The 22,472-nt window shown below is 40.2% G+C and overlaps 1 protein-coding gene across 1 annotated transcript in view; it reads right to left on the bottom strand.

Annotated features, from left to right (window-relative positions):
• Mylk4 (myosin light chain kinase family member 4) overlaps positions 1–22,472 on the bottom strand; it is a 91,455-nt gene that overhangs the window by 10,796 nt on the left and 58,187 nt on the right. Inside the window, exons 3-13 of the mRNA XM_008836685.2 lie at positions 19,243–19,321; positions 18,078–18,513; positions 16,389–16,660; positions 11,702–11,807; positions 9,154–9,247; positions 8,968–9,077; positions 7,281–7,422; positions 4,560–4,630; positions 3,629–3,757; positions 2,659–2,811; positions 281–359 (exon numbers count right to left, since the gene is read on the bottom strand). Of these exons, the coding sequence (XP_008834907.1) occupies positions 281–359; positions 2,659–2,811; positions 3,629–3,757; positions 4,560–4,630; positions 7,281–7,422; positions 8,968–9,077; positions 9,154–9,247; positions 11,702–11,807; positions 16,389–16,660; positions 18,078–18,513; positions 19,243–19,321 (1,671 nt within the window). The remainder of the gene's footprint in view (positions 1–280; positions 360–2,658; positions 2,812–3,628; positions 3,758–4,559; positions 4,631–7,280; positions 7,423–8,967; positions 9,078–9,153; positions 9,248–11,701; positions 11,808–16,388; positions 16,661–18,077; positions 18,514–19,242; positions 19,322–22,472) is intronic.

Genomic DNA, 22,472 nt, shown 5'->3' with positions numbered 1-22,472 from the left:
GTTCAAATCCCAGCACCCACATGGCAGCTAACAATTGTCCATAACTCCAGTCCCAGGGGATCCGACAGCCTCTTCTGACCTCCGTGGGCATTGCACGACACAGGTGCACTTACCTACATGCAAACAATACACATAAAATAAAAATAATAAATAAAAATCTTTTTTAAACTTTAAAATCAATTTATCACTAGCACAGGATTTGAAGCTGTGGCAAAGGCATCGTAAGGAACTTCATTTAAAGTTGAGTTGACGGCAGATAAGGAAAGAGAAGCAGAGTCACCTGTGCATTCAGTCTGGCGTGGAGCTTGTGGTCTGACAACCAAGGGTGCTTGAGAGCCTCGCTGGCACTTATTCTCCAACTACAGGGAAATGCAAAAGCTGTTAGAACACACCAAACTATGCCTGCATCAGCAATTCACCTTTGGCTCTGGCCACTAGATAGTCAAGTGCCTAATTCACAGTCAATCTGCCTTCTCAACTTGTGAATGACATCAGAAGATCCAACCACACTGACAACATTCATAGGGCAAGTAAGACAAATGATCAAATTCATGTAATGTAACTAGTTGAACATTTATTTCCAAATATAAGTAATTATTCTGTGATATACCATCTGAGCTTCATAAATTGAACTAACTCCTAACAGATAGTTGAGAAATAAATGCTTGTTACTGTGATAATAAAATGTTACAGTAAGTTCCAGCGATTGCAAAAGCAATTTTTGTATTAAATCTTTTGAATGTGTGCTGCTAACTCTTGAATTAAGGAGCTTTATAAACCTTATAATAAATATATTTAATGTAATTATTCAGAGACTATATTAGATTCCTTTATGAAAAAACTATATCTTTGCATAGATAAAAATGTTTACACAATTTGAAAAAATAATATGAAGATAATAAAGGCTATTTTATATCCTAATTTTAAGTTTTATAAACTTATTTGGTGTGCTAATATATATCACATTAAAATAACCTTTCCAAACAAAAACTATGAGTGCAACAATCTGAAATCTGCTTCTGAAAAATGTCAAATGTCTCAGAGCTGTCATGAGATTTAAGTCTAAGTGTTCACTTGCAATGCAGTTGTTAAGAATACCACCATTACAGAACCCAGAACATGCAGAGGTTATTAAAAACGCATCATTGTCACAAGCCACACATGGTTCTCTTTAGTGCCCTAGGTTTTTGGACTTGGATCTCTAGACCACTCCATTAGCTGATGGTGCTGAAAGATGATTATTCCTACATTCCAGTGACAAACTTTTAAAAGCTGTCTGTTAAAAAGTTAATAATATTGTACTCTTAACTGACTCAGTAATATTTCAGGTTCATTTTTGGTACCCCAGACATTTACCCTATGTTAGTGATATTGACCCGAGTTTCATCCAAATATTGACTTGAAGACTAAGTTAGGTGCCATTGTACCCAAATGTTACCTGATACTTCTTAGATACTCAGGACCCCTCAGACTACAGGAGTGAACAGGGCCCAGGTACCCAAGTCCAGCAGACCTGTTTCAGGATCTATACTGCACTAACCACATGAAACAATGGTGATTGTTTCCACTTATCACAGGATTGTCTGTACATATACACATACATGCACACACACACACACACACACACACACACACACATACACACACACACACACACAGGCCTATCTCCTCTATTGGACCATCAGTTTACCAAAGTAGGGAATGGAGTATAGACTTTACATAGCTATTTCCAGTCTTGATATGTTTCCTGTGATAATAGATGATCAGTTAAGTGCTTAAATGAAAGAATACTCCACCTGATATGATGCCATACCCACTGCCCAGGTTATTGCTCCTTCTCTCCAATACCTTCTATTTATTCCTTCATGATCATATTTACCATTGGGCTTAAAAGGTACAAAGACAATAAAGCAACTGCTATTGACTCTGAAAATCTTAATATGATCTGCCATTACACAGTTTACATATAAAGCCATTTGTAATCACATTGCTCTTCCCACTCTGTAACTCTAAACTCAAATCCCTGTATTTCAATATCCCTCTTCTTCATTGAATTTTAAATTAGTATGTTTTTAGCACAAGAGAAAATATAAGGCTCTCTAATATATGGCACCTTAGTGTGTGGGCTTGGAGGAAGGCCCAGTTGTGGTTAGCATCATTTTTGCTTCTTACTGGCCATGTGATCATAAACCAACTACAGAGAGTGTCATCATAAAGTAGTAAGGCAATCGTAACTTCTCCCTCTGAGAGTTAGGGGCTATGAATAAAAGAAATAATGTCCAAAAAGCATTTGGCAATGTCTGACCTATAGAAATTCTCAAATGAAATTGTCAATAAGGATTCAGCTGCACAGAGCCATGTATGCTTACAGAGATCAAAAGGATTGAGGATGGTCACCTGAGATCCACCAGGAGGACTTGATTGCTGAAGCTTCATTGCAAAAGTCAGAAAGAGACAAGCTTTTCAGCCCCACTCTAGCCTCAGAACTGAAGCAATCATAGGCCCCAGTAGGTGGGTCAAGGGGTCAAACCTCATTGCATTCAGAGCCTGTACAGGCATCATGGAAGTCATGGAAGGAATGCAATCCATTAACCCCATGGTACATACTGCTCCTGATCATCCCTGCTCCTCCCACAACATGAAAAAAACTTGGTTTACCTCTTCTCCTTAATCAGGAGCTTAGAGATGAACTCCGTGGCCTCCTCTGAGATGTCCTGAAATTCTTCATCCTCTAAATCCCACCTGCATGCCAGGATATTGGTCAGTGTCTCTGCATCATTATCGCCCAGAAAAGGGGACAAACCGCTGAGTCTGCAAGACACAGGAGCCAGAGTTGAGTATTTTTTTTAAACAGTCTTGAATCTGCTGTAGACACGTTGCTTTGGGTTCTGCCATTTGTAAGTGAGAGGAGAAATATACCCATGAAGGAGAACTTTACAATCTATCACTGCAGACAGGACCATGTCTGTTCTTCCCATCCCAACTCCTGATGAAGCAGCTACAGCAATGAAGATCAAGCTGTACTTGAATATGAATCTCAAGAATAACTCAGTTTCTCTTTTAAAGAGACAAGGTGCTGTCACACACCCAGAAGACAACCCAGAATGTCACTGCTAAGGAGTAAGCAGACAAGTACATCAAACCTTTTCAAATCACTTGGAAAGCTTTTGCTGACATCCTGGGACTCAAGGTGACCTGGGAAGAAGACACATGTATCTTTCCTTCCAATGAAGTAGTAAAAAGAATTTACTCTTTTTACTTGTAAGATGCAACATGGTGTTATTGTCAGAAGACCTAAGTCAGTGTTTTCATTCAAACTAAAGAAGCCTTGGGGCTGGGGAGATGGCTCAGTGATTAAGAGCACTAGTTGCTTTTGTAGAGGACCCAGGTTTGGTTCCTAGCACCTACAAGGCAGCCAACAACCATTCATAACTTCAGTTTCAGGGAATTTGATGCCCTCTTCTGACCTCCACGGGCATTGCATGACACAGGTGCACTTACATACATGCAGGCAATACATTTATACACATAAAATAAAATTTCTAAAAAGCTAAAAAAAAATAGTGAAGCCTCCTGGAACATGTACAGGTTGGGAATGAGGGTGTGAGAGAAACCAGGAAGTTCTTACAGCATGTATGTGATGACGCCCACACTCCACATATCGGTAGGAAAGGAAACAAAATCATAGTTCACAACTTCAGGGGCAAGAAATTCTGGAGTTCCGAAGTTCACCTTCAGCTTCTCTCTGGGTTTGTATCTGAAGTTGTAGGAAACAAGGTAGAAGGATGAAACATGTTAATCAAAAAGCAAAACTCCTGAACATTGAAAACAGACACCATCTATGAGACAAAACAAACCTCAACTATACAGGGAACTGAAAATAAATAAACTTCTAAGGAAATTGCATATTTGTGCTAGTGTGAAAAGCTTGTTAAAAAAAAGTTCCAGGGGTTTCAAGGATAAAAATGCATACTAAAAAACCTTAACATTCTGAAACAACTGTGAGAAAGGCACTCTGAATAATTAGACTATCTGACTATAGAACATGAGAAAATGCTGGCACAGCCCTTTACATGAAACGACCCAAATAAGCCTTTACTAATGGACAGAAAAAATGGGGCAATAATTCACAACATCTATTTTATGTGCATCTAAGCTTAATGTGCTGAGTTTTAATGTCCCAAATTCTTTGTTTCCCTAAGAAACCAGAGCCCTCTGTAGTCTTATTTAAACTATTAACATTTTAAAAATCATTTTTCTCTTTACAGATGGAACAAATATAAAAAAAAATAAGGACAAACTTAAAAAAATTAGAAATGAATGGTTTCTAGGGTAATAAACTTCATCGGACTAAGTTTTCATTTCTCTTTTTTATTATATGCATTATAGAAACTTCCAAATGCTCAAATCCAACAAGGTAAGGTTAAAGAGGATTTTCATTAAATTAATTATAAATGAGAGCTTGAAACCAAGGGGCCTATCAGATATATCTTTGCAAAGAATGAACATGCATTATGTCCCCCAACCGTACTCTTACACTTACGTCCAAACAGACATACCTTCTGGCCAATCCAAAATCAATAATTTTTATTTGCTTTGCATCCCGATTCACACACAGGATATTCTCAGGCTGCCAGGAGAAAGAGACACATTAGCAATGAAAACAACCATCCTTCACTCAAATTGTCCTTGAACCACAACTAAAAATACAAGATGCTCAGGAAAAACATATCAGACCTTTCACTTGGGGGCTGGTTTGTCTGTATGGGTATTTTCTCCTTTAATTATGTGGTGGATGAGGTTGTGGGTAGCTGCCAACCTTACATTACCCTGCCTGTCCCTCTCCATGGTTTTGCAGTTTGCCACAATGCATGAGTTCAGGCAGGGGCCTTCTTAGGGGGAGAAAGAGAAAGGCTGTTCTAAGCGCTTTCCAAACAGAGCTGGTGGAGACCAGCTCAAGCCTGACATAGCCCTCTTCCTGTAAAATTATTAAGTATATTTCCTTCTCGGAGGAGTATTTTTCCCAAAGATTTACGAGTTCCAAGAGAAATGGCCTGATTCACTTAAACAACCACACTGAATATGCAATATAACACGAACATTTTTGACCTCTAGATTCTCCCTTGTGCGTTGCCTATGGGAAAGTCGTATGCTAGAGGAAGGCTTTTGTCTCCTACTCATTCTTCATCCTCTGAAATTCCAAGGTTTTGCTGAGCTTGGTCTCGGTGCCTACAGCCCTTGACTAAGTGTTCCCTTGGAGTTAGACCCTAGTAAGCTGACAGCCTGGGGGGAGGGGAAGAAAGTCAAGTTGGTGCCTCTGGAATGTCCTGCAAATGTAGCTACATGTATTGGGGTAGAAAACTTGAAGTCTAGGAAAATAAGACATTTGATTTAAAGTCAAGGTCATCTATAAAAAAGAAATAACATTTTTCAAACAAAAGCCAAGAACATTTGAAGCCTAAGAGCTGGGGCGTTAGCAAAGCTGCCAACGCTGAGCAAAGCTGCTCAGAATTCCATTCCCCATCTTTTACATGGAGGACCATGCCTCCCTCCATGTCTTATCTGGTGGAAAGAGCATTCAAGTAAGGTAGAAACTCAAACACCCTCTATGAAATGATATAGCATGTCCATATCAATATCTAATCATCCATTTGGTTGTATGTAATATCTTTTGAAACCCCTTTCCAAAATGTCTCTAAAACAGATGTCTGTGAGAAAAGGCCATTTTATACAGAGCTATGTTAGAGCAGTTTGAGTTTTGACTAAATAACTGATCATGCAAGTAAAAGCTTCCCTATCATCAAAGAATACCACAGGATCCTGAAACTGGTTTGCAGAATGTAAACCAACAGCTTCGAGGGCACTTTAAAAAGCTAATCTTTGTGATAATAAAAAGTAAATCATCAGATAAGATTTTCAGACAATAAAATTACAAAGAGACTATTTTAAGTCACCTCTCAAGTCCCCTACAATGGTACATACTCTTAATGTCTTTGGTTCTTCTTCTTCCAAGGAGCTCTTTGAAAAAGATGGCCCTTAGTGACCCATCTGGCTGTCACCTTTAGTATTATCTTTATATATAAACCATAACTAAAACTTCCCATTGCAAGTCTTTAATCAATGTTATAAGGCCACAGATTGAGTCGTTTCACTTATGACGGGTCATCTCCTGGCTTCAGTTGTCAATCAAATCCCTTTAGGGATATCTGTGGAATATCCACAGTGAACAAAAGTGCCCCATGAAACTATGTATTGTCATATTCAGTTCATGGCTAAAGACTTCGTTAATGATTTTTAACCTCTGATTTTTTTGTTTTATGTCCCACTCCCTCCTCCTCCTCTTGTGCAACAGTGAATGGGAAAGACAAGGCACATAAATCAAGAGAGTATGGGAAGCCAAGTTGTAGAAAGAAGCCCATGGAAACCTATTTAAGGAGGCTAGATTTATTCAGCTGCACCATCCCTGGAGACTTACAATATATGGTATGTTACATAGAATATACAATTTATCTCACTGTCATGCTGTGCAAACAGGGAAAAGGGAAAATGATCAAGCCACACAAGAAGAAGATGCACTTATGATATTTAGCTCTGACGTAAGACTTGATCAGGGTTATTAGGGCTTGGTCTATTGTTGGGTTTGCCGACAGTTATGCACAACCCAGTTCTGAGGACTTCATAGTGAAAGAGAAGTAGAAAGAGGAGGAAGGAAGTGACCCCACTTCTCTTACGTGCTTTCCAAGGCTCCCAGCCTAGTGACCACCTGTCCCCTGCTCCTTGGCATTGCAGCCTCACCATCTAGCTGCCCTGCTCTCTATGGTTTGTACTAAGTGTTTCAACAAACCCATAGGAAAGGAAATCCCAAACCAGAGCTTCTCGGAAGACTTCAGGAGGCTGCTGGGAGATCTGGAAAGGGTAGCTACAACTAGGGAATTCTGAGTTAGCTAAAATCCTCCCACCACATACTCTGATAATAAGGACATGGCAAGGATACTGTGGGAATGGTTCTGGTTTTAATTCTACACTTTTAGGAAAACCATCTCCCATGTCAATTTGATGCAGACAATTTTAGAATCACAACCAAAGACTCTAAAGATGGACAGTCATATAGGAGCCCCCAAAGATGGTGACAGAAGTTAAGAATGAGATTTTTTTTTAAAAAAAATCATGATTTTGTTAATTTCTAAAAACATGACCAGGGACAACATAAATTTCCAGAGCAATGTTGGAGGAAGAGCTATAGAAGCTTCACATTTCACAGGATGGAAAAGATGCTCTACCTTCAGATCCAAGTGGAGGATGTACATCTGATGCATGTGCCTTATCCCCTCACAGATCTGCTTAATGAACAGGATGGTGTCGAGCTCTGTCAAGTTGTAGTTCTCATCAATGATGCGATCAAACAGCTCCCCACCATCCACACTGCAGAGGGAAGAGAAGTGAAGTTCTTAGCCCCGACTCTTTAAATATCACGTGCTTTCCTTGTACTAAGTCAGTGTTTAGGTTCCTCTAACTGTTCTTTGCTGTGTGGTTTAGATGATTCTTTTTTGTAAATTTTTTATTGAATTTTTGTGTATTTCATACAGAACATCTTAATCAATCTTAATCATCTTTATAGCTCCTTCCTTACTAGTACTCTCCCATAGTGTCCCCCCACCGGAATTCATACATTCTGTCATTTGTCTTAAGGCCTATCATGTCAAGTTAATGTCCCCAGACATCCCTCAATGCAAGTTCATCCACTGGGGTCTAGTCAGTCTATCTAGAGTCCCTTCCTTTAAGAAGGTCTGCTCATCCTCACCCAGCAGTCATCAGTGATTCTTATGTTGAAGGTCTGTTGTATATATCTTCAGTGTTAGAAAAGAGAAGTCTCAAAGTCCCTATCATTGGTGGCTGCATACACATAAGTGAGTCCATGTGTATCACTTAACAGATATTAAGGATGAAGAGGATTCTAAGAACATAGGGAGGTGGGATTCCAAGTACTGACAAAAGGTGAGTCAGGGTCTTAGCCTTTTGATTTGTAGGCTAAGTGCCGTGATAAAGTGCTTCTTTGTGGCTGATGCTGAATGCTTTAGTTTTCCTAATGCCATTTATATATAACAATCAGCAAAACCCAAAGTAATAAAATAACATTTTTTTAATGAACTGAATCACGGTATCTGTTCAGTATTAGAACTACTTGGGTTTTATGTGGTAGTGGTAGTTGTTTGCAGTGCTTATGGATGGGACCCAGGGCATCACACATGCTAGCCAAGTGCTCTACTGCCCAGAGCTGATGGTTACTAAACCATCAGCCCAGACTACTCGTTTTCCAGCTAAACATTCATTAAGGTTTTACGAAGCAGATTCTGAAATGAAGCTCCTCAGTCATCAGGGGTTTGGCCTGTGCTCTGCATTCCTGAATACATTCCAGAATACAGTAACTGCCCCCATCTGCAGCTTCACTTTGCACAGCTTTCATGGTCACCTGCGATCAGTGCGGTACAATAAGATACTCTGAGATAGAAGTCACATTCACCAATTCTTGTTGAGTGTATTGTTATAATTTATTTTGTTATCAGTTGCTACTTTATTACATTCATCTTTACCATGGGTATCTAAGTACCTATAGGGCCCTTTACTAGTCCTAATTCCAGTCATCCATTGGAGGTTTTAGAACACGTCCCCTGAGAACAAGGGGGGAATCAGTGGTGAAAACAGGATAAAGCTCAAAAATCACTTTCCTCTAGATTGCCCAGGACAGAATTTAAGCTTGATTTTGTACTACAAAACTTGGATACAAAGCTACATTTACTTTGTCCTGCTGCATCTAATCAATGAGTCACACAGAGAGACGTGCATTTGTAAGTATTTCCTTTTTGTATCTTGTAAGATCTCACAATTCATATAACCCATGGTTCCCACCAAGTCACAAGTGCCATGCAGGAAGTTTGTAAAGGCAGGAGAGAGGAAGAAGACACGTACTACTCCATGACCAGTATGATGTCATGCTTGGATTCGAAGGCATCATAGAGCTGAATGAGGTTCACATGGTCCAGCTGGTTCATGATGCTGATCTCATTCTTCACATCCTCCTGAGCAGAAGAAAACAGTGAGTCAGCGTGATAGACACTGGTTCAGAGGGGTAGACCTACCTGCCACAGCCTTTACCTTGTCCTTTGCACCTCTGATCTTAATGATTTTAGCAGCCAGCTTCAAACCTGTTGCTTTCTCTTCACACTTGTGAACCTGGCCAAAACGCCCCCTGCCAAAGAAGAGAACAGTTCAGTGAGGCACTGCAATCTGCCCGGGCCCCCTATCAGCCCCCTGCAAGGTGGTCAGTGTGAGTTCCCTGTATGTTTGTCTCTTCAACTCTGAGTGAGCAGACCTATGAGTACATCTACTTCTGAATATGATTACATAAGTGAAAAGCTACATAATTCTGTTTTCTCTTATATTGAGATACTGAGGCTATGATCATATATTCAGAAGTACACACTCATGAACACCTTGACTTGTTTCCTTTAATGCTCATTTAGTAAAGTAAGACAGAACACGTCTATGGTCTGTGCAATGGTGGCTTTCATGGTAGAGAATGAAAGGGAAGCCTGCAAAACAACACAGTGAACTAGAAGAACGTACTCCTGGAGCCAGCTGAAATGAGGGTGATCACATTTGACAGGTGCAGGGCATCGACAGCCACTATATCCCATTCAACTCAGTCACCCACCCTGCATAGAAGTGGGTGTAACTTGGGGAATGTTTTTGCATTACTATAAACTGGCTACGTTGTGACTTCAATCCAACTTTGATTACACATGTCCACAGTGCTGGTGCACATGAACACAGCTTCAGGTACTTCCCATGAGGCCATGATTAAGAAAATGCCTTTTCCCCATCATTAGCAATGCCCCCAGAACTGCCTGGATCAGCACTGATGCCCCATCACTGTCTGACTCCAAGGATATCTCCATGCCCTTTCACATGATTCATTCTGCAAGGACCTTGATCACTAAGGCTACCTCACAGGATCCATGCTGGGCCACCAGACTGGTAGCCTTATGCTACTTGAATATGGTGATGAGGCACTGTGTTTACCAGATTTCCACTGTTGTGACAAGATACATAAGATGACCTGAAGAAGGAAAGATTTGTTTGGACTCAGGGTTTCAGAGGGTTTGGCTCATGGTCAATTGGCTGTTGCTTTGCGCCTGTGTCTATATCGTACATCATGGCCATGGCAGGAGAGCTGCTCACTTCCTGGCAGCTGGGAAGCAAGGAGAGGAAGTGAATGAGGAGGGGCTGAGGATCCTCTAGTCCCTTCAAGGGCACACTCCCAGTGACCTAATTCATTCAGCTTTGCTTCATCTCCTAATTCACCACCTTCCAATAATGTCACCTGGTGGCCAAGGTTTTCACATATGTTGGGAGAGATATTTTCAACCAAACTACAACAGGGATCTATAAACACTCTAAAGTCACAGAGTAGGAGGTGAACAGAGGAAAATGACTGAGGATTCAGTGGTCTTTGGCCCATTTCAGTATCTCTACCAAAAGTAAGCTACCACCTCTTGAGCCCCTCCCTTCCCCCCATTAGGTGGCCCTATAGTTGGTGGTCTCGTCACAACTTGAAGCAACAAAGCATGCTTAACTGTGCTCTTCTAACCTAACCAATATTGAGGTGAGCCCATAACGAGCAATAACAGACCCCTATTAGATCTCAGTAAGACTGAACAAATCCAATTGTGCCCAAAGAGGCAGATAGGAACTTTAAAAAGAGCCATTGACAAAGCTTGGCTAGAAAAGCTGCACAAACCCTGGGAATTATCTCAAAGTTTCTTCTGCAAATAAAATAAAATAGTTGCTTGCTTGCCACTGAGGTCCCCAAAGACCCAAATACTTCAGACTTGTACTTATGTTTCAGCCCATCCCCACAGGCCTGTAGGGAATTCTCTAACATCAGCTGATGAGGAAGAAAAAGCTTAGGTGTTTCTACATGGCGAAAGGCAAAACTATGTGGAAAGGGAAGAGAAGGACATGACTTTGCAAAAATCAATGAATTATGCCTTAATAAACATGCAGAAACCATGCACATCTCCTGTGTGGGGTAAGTTTTGTCTGAATGTGTAGTTTGCTGCTTTCCTCTTTCTATTTTCTAAAAATACACAGATGGGACTAAATCCTGTTATGTAGGCTTTGAGTTATAAGAAATCATGGGGAGACTGTGAATGAAATGGGCGAGAAAAGACTATAACCAATATAACCTTAACCCCCGATGAGCTCTCCTCTTCCTGCTTCAGGAGACGGTGTGCACTTAGATGTACTTCAGATGAAGTTGCTGGGAAACCAGCAACAGTATGAAGATTTAATTCATGCCACTATAGAAATGCACAATGCTGGCTCATTTCTGCAGTTCATCTCCTAGGGGTTAAGCCATGGCTTTGGACAATTCCAGCACCTTCTGGTAACTCATACTGTCTTTTTCCTACTTTCAGACATTAGGACACAATAAGGAAAATAGATAGGAGTGTGGTCACCACATCAGCCTTTCTGGCATCAGTGGCAATTATCAGAAACAGTTAGCTCTCTTAACAATGTTTGTTTCTAATGTTTATAATTCTCAGGTTGAGACCAGCAAAGCTTTCTAAAGTCCTGAGCCCTGTCTCTGTGAAGGCTCTCTTCCTTCACTGAAAGATTGTTCAAGCTTAGCATTACTCACCCTCCTAGGATTTCAGTTTTGCTCACAGTATACAGACTGTCGACCGAGGCGTGTTTGGCTGTTACAACACGATGATCAAATGGGGCAGCAGGAGCAGGGACATCATCTGTGAGGTGAGAGAAGATCTGTCTGTCAAGCACTCTGACCTCCTTACGCATCAAGCATCATGTCTCATAGTACAAATCTTCTCATACAATAATAAAATACAATGGGCCACCTGTCTTATTCCTAATAATCCAAGAATATAAATTTTCATTTCATATGATAAATGAACTGTGAGTTCTAGATGTGTTATCTGGTGTCTTTGATAAACAATGTCAGGGTCACTCAACTATCATTCACACACTCTTAAGGACAGCTTTTAGAAAAGCCAGGACAGTGAAAAATCTGAAATTCCAACACAGCCAAAACGGGCCCTGTTTCTGGGGCTGGGGTGGAGGTCAGTGGAAAAGCACTTTCCAAGCATGAACGAGACTCTTGGTTGGATCTCCAACACTACACTTTTTTAAATGCTTTCAAACCTGAGACCGTTTTTAATTCAAACATGAGAAATTAATTGATCCATTTTTGGAAAGTGCTCCTAATACAATCCATATTTTAATTAAATTGGAAAGAAAAAAGAGAAAATGAAACTTTTCTTTGAGTCACTAAATTTTTGATAATATATAATACTTTCTAAAATGTTTTAGGCTTTATTTCAGAGACATTTAAGGTACAGAGATGAATTTTTCCTGACTGGAAATAAAACACCCAATAAAACTAGGTGAGGGTGTATGCTACAGCTATCCAGTTTCTCCCACTTTCCACCTACCCTCGTATATATTTAAATGGTAGACCACATCAGCATGGATCCTAATGTGCATAGTTACTCAATATTTCCCCTAGTGTTCTTTGAATTTCCCCATGGCTATTGCTGTCTGTGAACTTGTTCATTCTCCATTTATTTGTTTATTGAAACAGCTACCGTGCACATACAACAAGGATCAAAGAGAGGGGAGTAGAAATGCTGGGGGGGGGTATTTATTTATTTATTTTTACTTTGTGCAGAATGTTTTGCCTGCATGTATGTAAGTGCAGTCATATCTTGCAATGCCCATGGTGGCCAGAAAGGTCATCAGATCCTCCAAACTGAAGTTGGCAGTTATTAGCCACCATGTGGGTCCTCTGCAAAAGCAGCCAGTGCTCTTAACTGCTAAGCCATCTCTCCAACTTCAAGCTGTAGTCTTTGAACTTGACATTTAACCAACATATATTTCTTGAGCATTTATCTTGTTCTAGGTACACTACTAAATATTTTTGCTGTTGCTGTAATATTAATTTAGTTTAACTAAAATTTAATATTTTTGTATTAGATAACAGATCTCTTGGACTCTAATTTGATGTGAACATTCACCTCTCATGTCATAAATAAGCTGAGAAATAAAATCATGGCTTTTTTATTTATTATTTTTATTTTATGTGTATGAGTGTATTGCCTGCATGTATGTAAGTGCACCCATGTTGTGCAATGCCCACAGATGTCAAAAGAGGGCATCAGATCCTCTGAAACTGGAGTTACAGTTGTTGGCCACCATGTGGACACTGGGAACTGAACCCGGGTCCTCTGCAAGAGCAGCCAGTACTCTTAACCACTGAGCCATCTCTCTAGTCCTGAGAGAATTCTTTTGGTAGCATTCACTACTTTTGATTTTGTTCTTTAAAAAAGAAATGTTTCAGGCTGGGAAGATGCCTTGGTGGGTAAGAGCACTTCCTGTATAAACATGAACCTGAGAGTTCAGATCCCCCATAGACCACATAAAAAGCCCACCATGGCTATGCATGCATCTGTGACTTCAGTGTTGTAGGAGATGCACACAGGAGGATGGTTGGGCCTTGGTGGTCACCAGCCTAGCTCCAGGTTCAGTGAAAGACCCTGCTTCAAAGGGATGAAGTGGAGAATGATGGAGCAGGACACTTGACATCCTTCTTTAGCCTCTATGCATAAAAACATGTGTTTATTCACTACATACACATATACTACACATACATGCACACACACATAAAAATAGATATATAGCCTATAGTTATACACATGAACTCACATAGAGATAATGTATGTATAATTTGTCAATAGGTTGTTGGACTAATATGGTTCCCTCTGTTTTTTTAAAACTAGCTAGGCATTATTTATCTCTTCTCTCTCTCTCTCTCTCTCTCTCTCTCTCTCTCTCTCTCTCTCTCTCTCTCTCTCTCTCTCTCTCTCTCTCTCTCTCTCTCTCTCTCTCTGTCTAACCCTTCCACCATGGTTTCCCCTTTTAAAGTGCCCCCATTTTCCCCATTTCTCCTTGATAATACCCATCACCTATGGTCCTACCTCTCTTGAGCTCTTTCTTTCCCTTTATCCCCAAGGTTCCTTGTATAACCCTCCTCCCCCCTCCCATTTAAATAAGCTCATTTAAAAAATATTTTTAGTTATTATTTTTATTTTATGTGTATAAATGTATTGCCTTCATGTATGTAAGTGCACCCATGTCGTGCACTACCGTGTAGGTCAAAAGAGGGCTTCTGATTCCCCTAGAACTGCAAGAGCAGTCAGTGATCTTAACTGCTGAGCCATTGCTCCAGCCCCCAAATAACCCCATTTCTATCCATTTCTCCTAGTAACAAGAAACAGTGCCAGACAGGAGATACCTTCCTTTGAGTTGTTGGCCAGGGTGGTCCAAGAGACTCCCATAATTACTCAGGCTATTGCCACAGCCCTTGATGACCTCCCAGAACTTGAAGGTAAGACCCTATTGCCAAAGACACAGCATACTTCGAACACAGGATTTGGAGCAATAGAGCTGTACCTGACCTGTAACCACTTCCCCCGAAGGCTAGCTCTTATAGCTTCAGAGAGCGCTATGAAAGTGCTAAGGGAAAACATCACTGGATGATCCAACACCAGTTTCAAGACCAAATAACCACATCAATGGCCAGTACAGCATAAGTCATTGCACAGTAGTGGCACTCTTATCTTGGGGGTAATCAGCAGCTCCCTAATTGGACTAAACGCCCACTCAAAGGGAGGAAATTCAAGTGTGGTAATATAAACATAACCTAATACACATCTATGGCTGGAGTGGTCATAGATCTTAGAGAAAACCCCAAGACTGTCACATCGTTAGACTAATGTGATTTCTTACTATGTGCAAAATGTGTAGCCTTATATTTGCAGACAAATATCCCAGTCACCACTCATCAAAGAAGCTCATTTTGCACCAGTCAGAGACTATTACCAAGTACCACAACTGGTCACACATGGACATTATCTATGAATTGCCCAGGCCTAAGTGACACATCTACAATGCAAACTCTACACCTCATGGAACATAGAACAGGGATAATGAAGAGGGCACTAATGAATCTCTCAGTTCTCAGTAATGAAGCTTCCTCATGCATCAGAGGGCCAGGAACACAAAAGGTCACAAATAGCCAAAGGGTAGAGATCAAGAGTCTGCTGAATGCTGGATACCTTTATTAAACTTCTCCTACCCAAGGCTCACGGACCATTGCAGAAGAAGGGGCAGAATGATTGTAAGAGCCAGGGAGGAGGTGCATGACCATATGGAAACAGAGTCTTATAAGCTCCTGGGAGCCTGTTCATATGATTCTATGCCAATGGTGTCAGCATATACAAGTCCTATGAAAAATCAGGCAGACAATAACCCAGCATAGAACTGGGAAAATGAACAGCAGGCCCCAATCTTATTTGAAGGAATGTTGGCAACTGATTGATGCTAGATGAAGAAAAGCTGATCTTCCTAAAACAAGGGACTCTAGATAGGCTGACTAGACTTAGTGAGCAGACTTGCACTGAGGAACAGCTGGGGACACTGACAACCCAGTGGGCCCTAACAGGGATGACTAAGTATAAGGGCTCCAGTGAGGGGCTGGGCATGGAAGGGTGCCAGTAGGGACAGGGGTATAAAAATGATTAAGATTGTTTGAGCTATTCTGTATGAAATACACAAAAAATTCAATTAAAAATTTATAAAAAAATAGGGAGGTAGATAGATGATAGATAAATGATAGATGATAGATGATAGATAATAGATGATAGATGATAGATAGATGATAGATAGATAGATGATAGATAGATAGATAGATAGATAGATAGATGATAGATAGATAGATGATAGATAGATAATAAATAAGCTGTTTCACTCACCAGCACAAAGAGTGTCTAAGCTAAATACATTAATGGTATCAATTTGGCATTATGTCCTGTTTAAGCTGTTAGGCTAAGAGAAAGTTAGAATGCTTTCTGGAAATCGTTAGTGTGGTAGTTTGAATGAGAAAATTCTGCCTAGGCTCCAAGTATTTGAATACTTGGCCCTAGTCCCTGGACCTTTTTGCTGAGGTTCAGGAAGTGCAGCCTTGCTGGAGGAACCACATCACTGGGGAGTGGGCTTTGAAAGACCAAACCTTGCCTCATTTTCATTTATTTTGCTGCAGCTTCCTGTCCCTGCTCAAAGGTGTGAGCACTCAGCTTTGTGCTCTGGCTGTGCCTCCCTGCCATGATGGACTCTTGTCCCTCTGGAACCATAAGCCAAATAAACTCTTCCTTCTCTAAGTTGCCTTAGTCATGGTGTTTTATCACAGCAATAGAAAAGTAACTAATGCAGTTAGGAAGCTTTAAAAGAACAGAGCAAAAGCCATTTCCTACCCAGTGGGCGAACCAGGTCTTCCTCTCCAGAGGTCCTCATTCCATCCTGGGCTTGTCTGGTTTCCTCTGTCCTTCTAACTGCGGGCTCTTCCCCCATACCCACTACATCGATTCTGCTCTTTTTATGGTCTTCACTGAGGAAGCATTCCTCTGTCACTCTACGCTTACTGCTGCCAGCAGACTCTGTCTGTTCAGCATTCTGGAAAGCGGATCCTGTTGTGGAGTTTCCCAGAATTCCTGGTGTAGAAATGGCCTTCACACTACTGATGCACCTGGAAAATAAAATCCATTTCCAGATCTCAATATTTCAAGGAGAAAATGTTCAGATGGTCAAAATTCTTAGAACTAAAACCTTTTTATGATAGCGTTCTGGTGAAGATGATGTGAACTCTGTAACACAGAGGTGACTGTTTCAGCAATTGGGCACATCAATTCCAAGTAGATTACCAGACACAGTTAATCTCTCTCAAGTCCCCATTGTAACCCCCACAGTGACCATTTATGAAACCTAACTAACTTAACAGAAGAGATAAATTATAACATAGCAAAGAAGCAATAATCTCTGAAGATTAACAGTTTTGGGAGACCCATTATTGATGGATGAATTAATTGCCACTTTTTGGCAGCTCTGGACCCTACTAAGCACAACTTACAGTGATGAACTTCAATAATGAACAGCACTTTTATTTAATATATAGAAAACTAGGTTTCTCCAAGATTAAGTTTCAAATGGGTTATTTTAAAATTAAATAATTATTGCTTTTTTAATATTTTATTTATTATTTTTCTTATGTGTATGAGTATATTGCCTGCATGTATGTAAGTGCACCTGTGTTATGCAATGCCTGTGGAGGTCAGAAGAGGGCATCAGATCCCCTGGAACTGGAGTTATGGATGGTTAGGCACCATGTGGGTTCTGAGAACCAAACCCAGGTCCTCTGCAAGAGCAGCCAGTGTTCTTAACCACTGAGCCATCGCTCCAGCCCCCAATAATTGTGTCTTTAATCCCCCCAAAAAGACCTTATAGGTTTTTTAATAACCTTTGCTCCAAATAGATACTATAACTCATCATAGCTTAAAACAAATAACTTTAATTGGATACAAAACTTCTCCTGTATTTATATATGACACTTTTAAAATAAGGAGCAAATTTAGTCAATAATCTACTTCTTATAATGCTGGGGAAGAAACAGCCAATTTTCAGATTTAGGTTTTTAATTTACAATTCCACATAATCATTATTTAATTCTTTACCTTAAGAAGGATGTATTCTTTATTGTTAAACAAACAAACAATAAACCAAACTCTCTACTTTTAAAAGTGTTGATTACTAAAGATATTAACAATGGTGATCTTTGTGTTGGTACAAGACTTATAAGCAATAAAACGGACCCAGTGAAGAAGCACAAGTCTAGTACAAATAAGACCCTGGGTTCTACCTCCAGTGGAAAGAAAGAAAGAAGGGAGGGAGGGAGGAAAAGAAGGAGAGAAAGAAGGGAGAAAATGCCTGAAACTATCATAGGCAAGAAAAAAATCAGAATAACAGGAAAAAAGAGCCATGAAAGATCCATATAAGATGCAAGACTGGCTTTTAAACACTTCCTGTAAAACTCTCTTCACTTTTCTTTCAGGATGGCCTCAGATTATCACAGTTCACACCAGCTGTGGATGTGTACCATACAATGCTACCTTCCATGGGACGGACCACCATTCACTTCATCAATGTGCTGCTTTTCACTTGAATGTTTGCCCAGCACTGGTTCATTTGCAGCTGCTGATCCTCCTTTCTGAGCTTCTCTTCCTTTGTTATCATCCTTAGAAGGAAGCCCATTTTTCTCTCCTTTGAACAACGGACATCCATTTTTATCCTCAGTGCGGTGCTCATCTCCAGTGATGTCTTTTCGTCTCTCCAGGTTCTCTCTGCATGGACCATCTTTTCCATCTGCATTCTCTCCAGGCTCTGCGTAATTCCTTGGAACAACATCTCCTTCCTTGTCTCGTTCTATGTGACACGTGGCAAAACTTGTCTGCACAACAGAGGCATTGGTCTTCTCAGCATTTTTCTTGTTGAGTTTGTTAACATTTTCTTTCTCTGAGGAGAACTGGTTCTTCTGGGTAGATCTCTCTAGAAGCCACCAGAGGATACAAAACATTTTAATAGAGAATGTACAAGATCAGTTTACTTTTGGCTTCATATAATGGCATCTCTATTCTGACTTCTTTTATAAGTAAATGTAAGCTATTAAAAACAAAGCATGCCGGGCGTGGTGGCACACGCCTTTAATCCCAGCACTTGGGAAGCAGAGACAGGTGGGTCTCTGTGAGTTCAAGGCCAGCCTGGACTACATAGTGAGTTCCAGGACAGCTGGGGCTACAGGGAAACCCTGTCTCAACCAGGCCATACCATCAATTCAATGGATTCCTTCCTTTTACTCTGGTGGTATTTTTTGTATTTTAGTCAGGTTCTTACTATGTAGCTCAAGCTGGTCTTGAACTTCTAGTGATTCTCCTGCCTCAGCCACCCAAGTGCTGAGATTACAGGCCTGTACCACTCTTCCACACCTGATTTTTGTTAGTTTGTTTTTTGCTAGGAGTTGACACCCATGGTCAAATGATCCAGAAAAAAAAAAAAAAAAAAAAAGGAAAAAAAAAAGCAGAAAGAAATACGATCAGCTGACTGACAACTGGTGTCAAGAAATTTTCTTGTTTGTCCCTGGTAAGCCCCAAAGCTACTTGGATAAAGGTACTGATAAACAGCACTTCTCCTAAGTAGATTTAGGAATATATCATTTCCTCTGAATGACTACAAGACTGTCAGTCTTTCCATAATTGTTGAGTCTTCTAAGGATGTTACCTGTGAGAGCTGATGTCCTTCCACCTGTGACATTTGTCCTTTCATTCAGTTCAGGGTTGGCCCAGCCCTTTGCCTCAGCCTGTGGATATACAATTAAGCAATCAAGGTTACCTACAATGTACACATTGCTTAGCTTCTGCCTTACTGACACACGCTGGGTAATTCATTGTAAAGAACATCATAAACACTCTAGGATGTTTGGCATTATTCCTGGCTTCTACCTCCCAAAGATACCAGAAGTCTACTGCCTTCCAGTTGTGATGACCAAAAAAATGTCTCCAGACATTTAGAATTTACTTTCTTAATTATTCTACAGTACACAATACATTATTAATGACTATATTCACCCAGCTATGCAAAACATCTCAAATCTATTCTTTCTATCTGAAACCTTGTTGACCAAAATAATATTAATAAAACAAAGTATCTCAAATGATAAGTAAATGTCCTCAGGGGTACTGCGACAAAATTATTCTAGGTTGAAACTACTATATTATATAATTCAAGCATCTGAGGAAAGCCACAGAAATTGATAGTCATGTAGAGCACAAATAGTTTTAATTAATGAAATCCTGCACAGGCTTCGGTATCAAAGCAAATGAATTCACTATAGTGAGAAATTCTGTAGAACTCTGTCATGGTATAAGAACATCTTCATGAATTTGTCAAAGGATATTGATAGTGTATATGTCACCCTTGACTTCCATTTTAGTTGTCTTGATTTGGTTCACACATAAATTTAACACAAATCAGAAGGCATATGTGAGTAAGTTTTTCTAAACCAAAGAGAAAATGGACTGTGCGCTTCTTTACAATGGGAACAGATGTCCTTCCCCCAAGCAGTTAAACATTCTTCTCACAATCCTAAAGTCTTTAAATTACATTAACAAAGCCTTTTACAATACCATATAAAAGGTAAACAGTAGCCTGATCCACCCAAATGACCACAAATTAAAGATTATGCATACATCTGTAGAAAGCAAAGGTTGGAGAGCAAAGCTATAGAATTTCTCTTAGTCAAGTACAGAGATGGCCAGGAAAATGGCCTTGAGCTTCCTCAGGCTAAACCAGTTGCTCTTTCCCTCTGTTGGCACAGAACTTGGCATATATGTCAATAGCAGTGTCCCTTGTGACACTTCATTGACTGTTCAATTTCCTACTAGACTGTGGGTTTCTAATGGCATAAAAAAAGGTTCATCACTGACTCATAGTGCTTAGTCCAGAGACATCATGTAGTGATGACAACAATGATGATGATGGCAGTGATGATAGCTAAAATGTACTGAGCACAGACTGCATACTAGGAATTCTTCAAAGCACTTTGCATGATTAATTCATGACTCAGAGGAACTCTTTGGGAAAGACTATCAACCACATTTTTATAAAGAAGCCAGGATTCTAATTCACTTGTCTATTTGGTCTGTACTATACTCTGTACTATTTTTCTGGAGAAAAAAAGAAGGATTTTAGCCAATCTGCACTGTTAAGATTCATTGGGATCCACTGCAGAGTTGGTACCATAGGACAAAAACCATAAAAGAGAGAGGCATAAAATGAAAACATTAGTACAGCCAAAAGATGTATGTGTTCATTGGTCAAAAGATTGGGATTAACTTGGAAGAAGGAAGGGAGAGAATTAACCTCAGTTCTGAAAATCCGTGTTCAAGTTAGTCAAATAAGGCAGTTTAGCGAATTCTGTTAAAGGCATTTTATATTTGTCTTTTGGTAACTTCTCTTTTGAAATAAAAAAGCCTAACACACTGGTAGGCACTGTGCTTTGAGATTTATCCTATGTGACATAAACACAATGATCCAAGCAAAAGAGGACTTCACCATGAAACTGGGTGTCTATTAGTTTATTTCAGTCCATCAAAATATATAAAAGTGAGAATTTGGCCATATGATTCTATGGAGCGCTGATCAGTCAGGCTATGAGTGCCCAATGTCGGTATACGTCAGGCTCAGTCTGGCCTGGCCAAGAGCAAAAGCTGTTAGTGCTCAACATGAGAGAAGCCAGTTGTCAAGCAAGGCTATTTTTCTTTTTATAATCACACATCACATATGTTCTACTTTTTAAATAACGTAAGGCCTGCGCTCGATGCCGCAGGTTATTGTAACTTCCTTTCCCTGTGTAACACTGACATCTAGAGGAACTCGGAACTGGAGCATGTCTAATCAACAGAAGTCGAATTTTTTCCTTTCTTCCCCTGCACAGCAACCTTGCCAGCCTTCAATTTGAAGCCGTTCCTTTGCATTTCGACTTCTCTGCAGAAGCTGGTAAAATAGGACACAGTTCTGTGAATACATTTTGTTTACCATCCAAAAGTGACATTTGTTTCCTATTGAATAGAGAGGTCAGGATCAGTACTGTGAAGCAGGAAATTCCTGAAATCATTCCCATCATCAGAGGGATGAAAACCTTTTTGAGACTGTGCTGAATTCATAATACTGGCTGAAAACAAAGGGACTCCTTTCATTCAAATTCCTTCATTCATTTTAAAATAGGTACATATTTGCATATGGATGTTTTTGTCAGTAGCTATCAATTTCTTCTATGACAATTTATCAGTGGATTTAGGGTGACACCAGGAAGACTAGGGACATGGCCCAGATGGTCCAATATTCAAAACACAGTTCAGCTCCCTCCATCTAGCCAATTTCCTCAACAGGTCTCATAAATAGGGGCACATATGTAGGGATTGCTCACTATAGTCCTGTGAGGACCGTGGAGGGAATGTTAGAACTCATCTTTGTGTATTGCATTTATGGATGAATATTTGTGCTCTCCTGAAATTCATATGTGTTCTCCTGAACCCTTAACTCCTAATGTAGCAGTCTAAAGAGACGGGTTTCTGAGAGGTGGTTAGGCCCAAAGGCAGACCATATTATGGGAATAGTGCCCTTATAAGAAGAGGCATGATGCCAGTTGTAGTGGAACCGAGCTATAATCCTGGCACTAGGGAAGCTGGAGCTCAAGGATCATGAGTTTGAGGCCAGCCTGGGCTCTTGCAAAAAAAAAAAAAAAGAAGAAGAAACAGAAGAAAAGACATGAGTGTTTGCTCTCTGATCTCTGTCATTTGAGGATTTAAGAAGATGGCAAACTAGGAAACGGGTTGTCTCGAAACATCGGGTACCAAGACAGCCTGATCTTGGACTTCTAGCCTCTAGAACTGTGACAAACATTTAAGTCACCCCAGGTAATTGGCTATAGCAACATGAACTAAGACATT

Source organism: Nannospalax galili, unplaced genomic scaffold (assembly GCF_000622305.1).
Source record: "Nannospalax galili isolate Female #2095 unplaced genomic scaffold, S.galili_v1.0 scaffold737, whole genome shotgun sequence".
Classification (NCBI taxonomy): domain Eukaryota; kingdom Metazoa; phylum Chordata; class Mammalia; order Rodentia; family Spalacidae; genus Nannospalax; species Nannospalax galili.
Note: the sequence above shows the minus strand (reverse complement) of the source record. Positions and strands in the feature narration are given on the sequence as shown.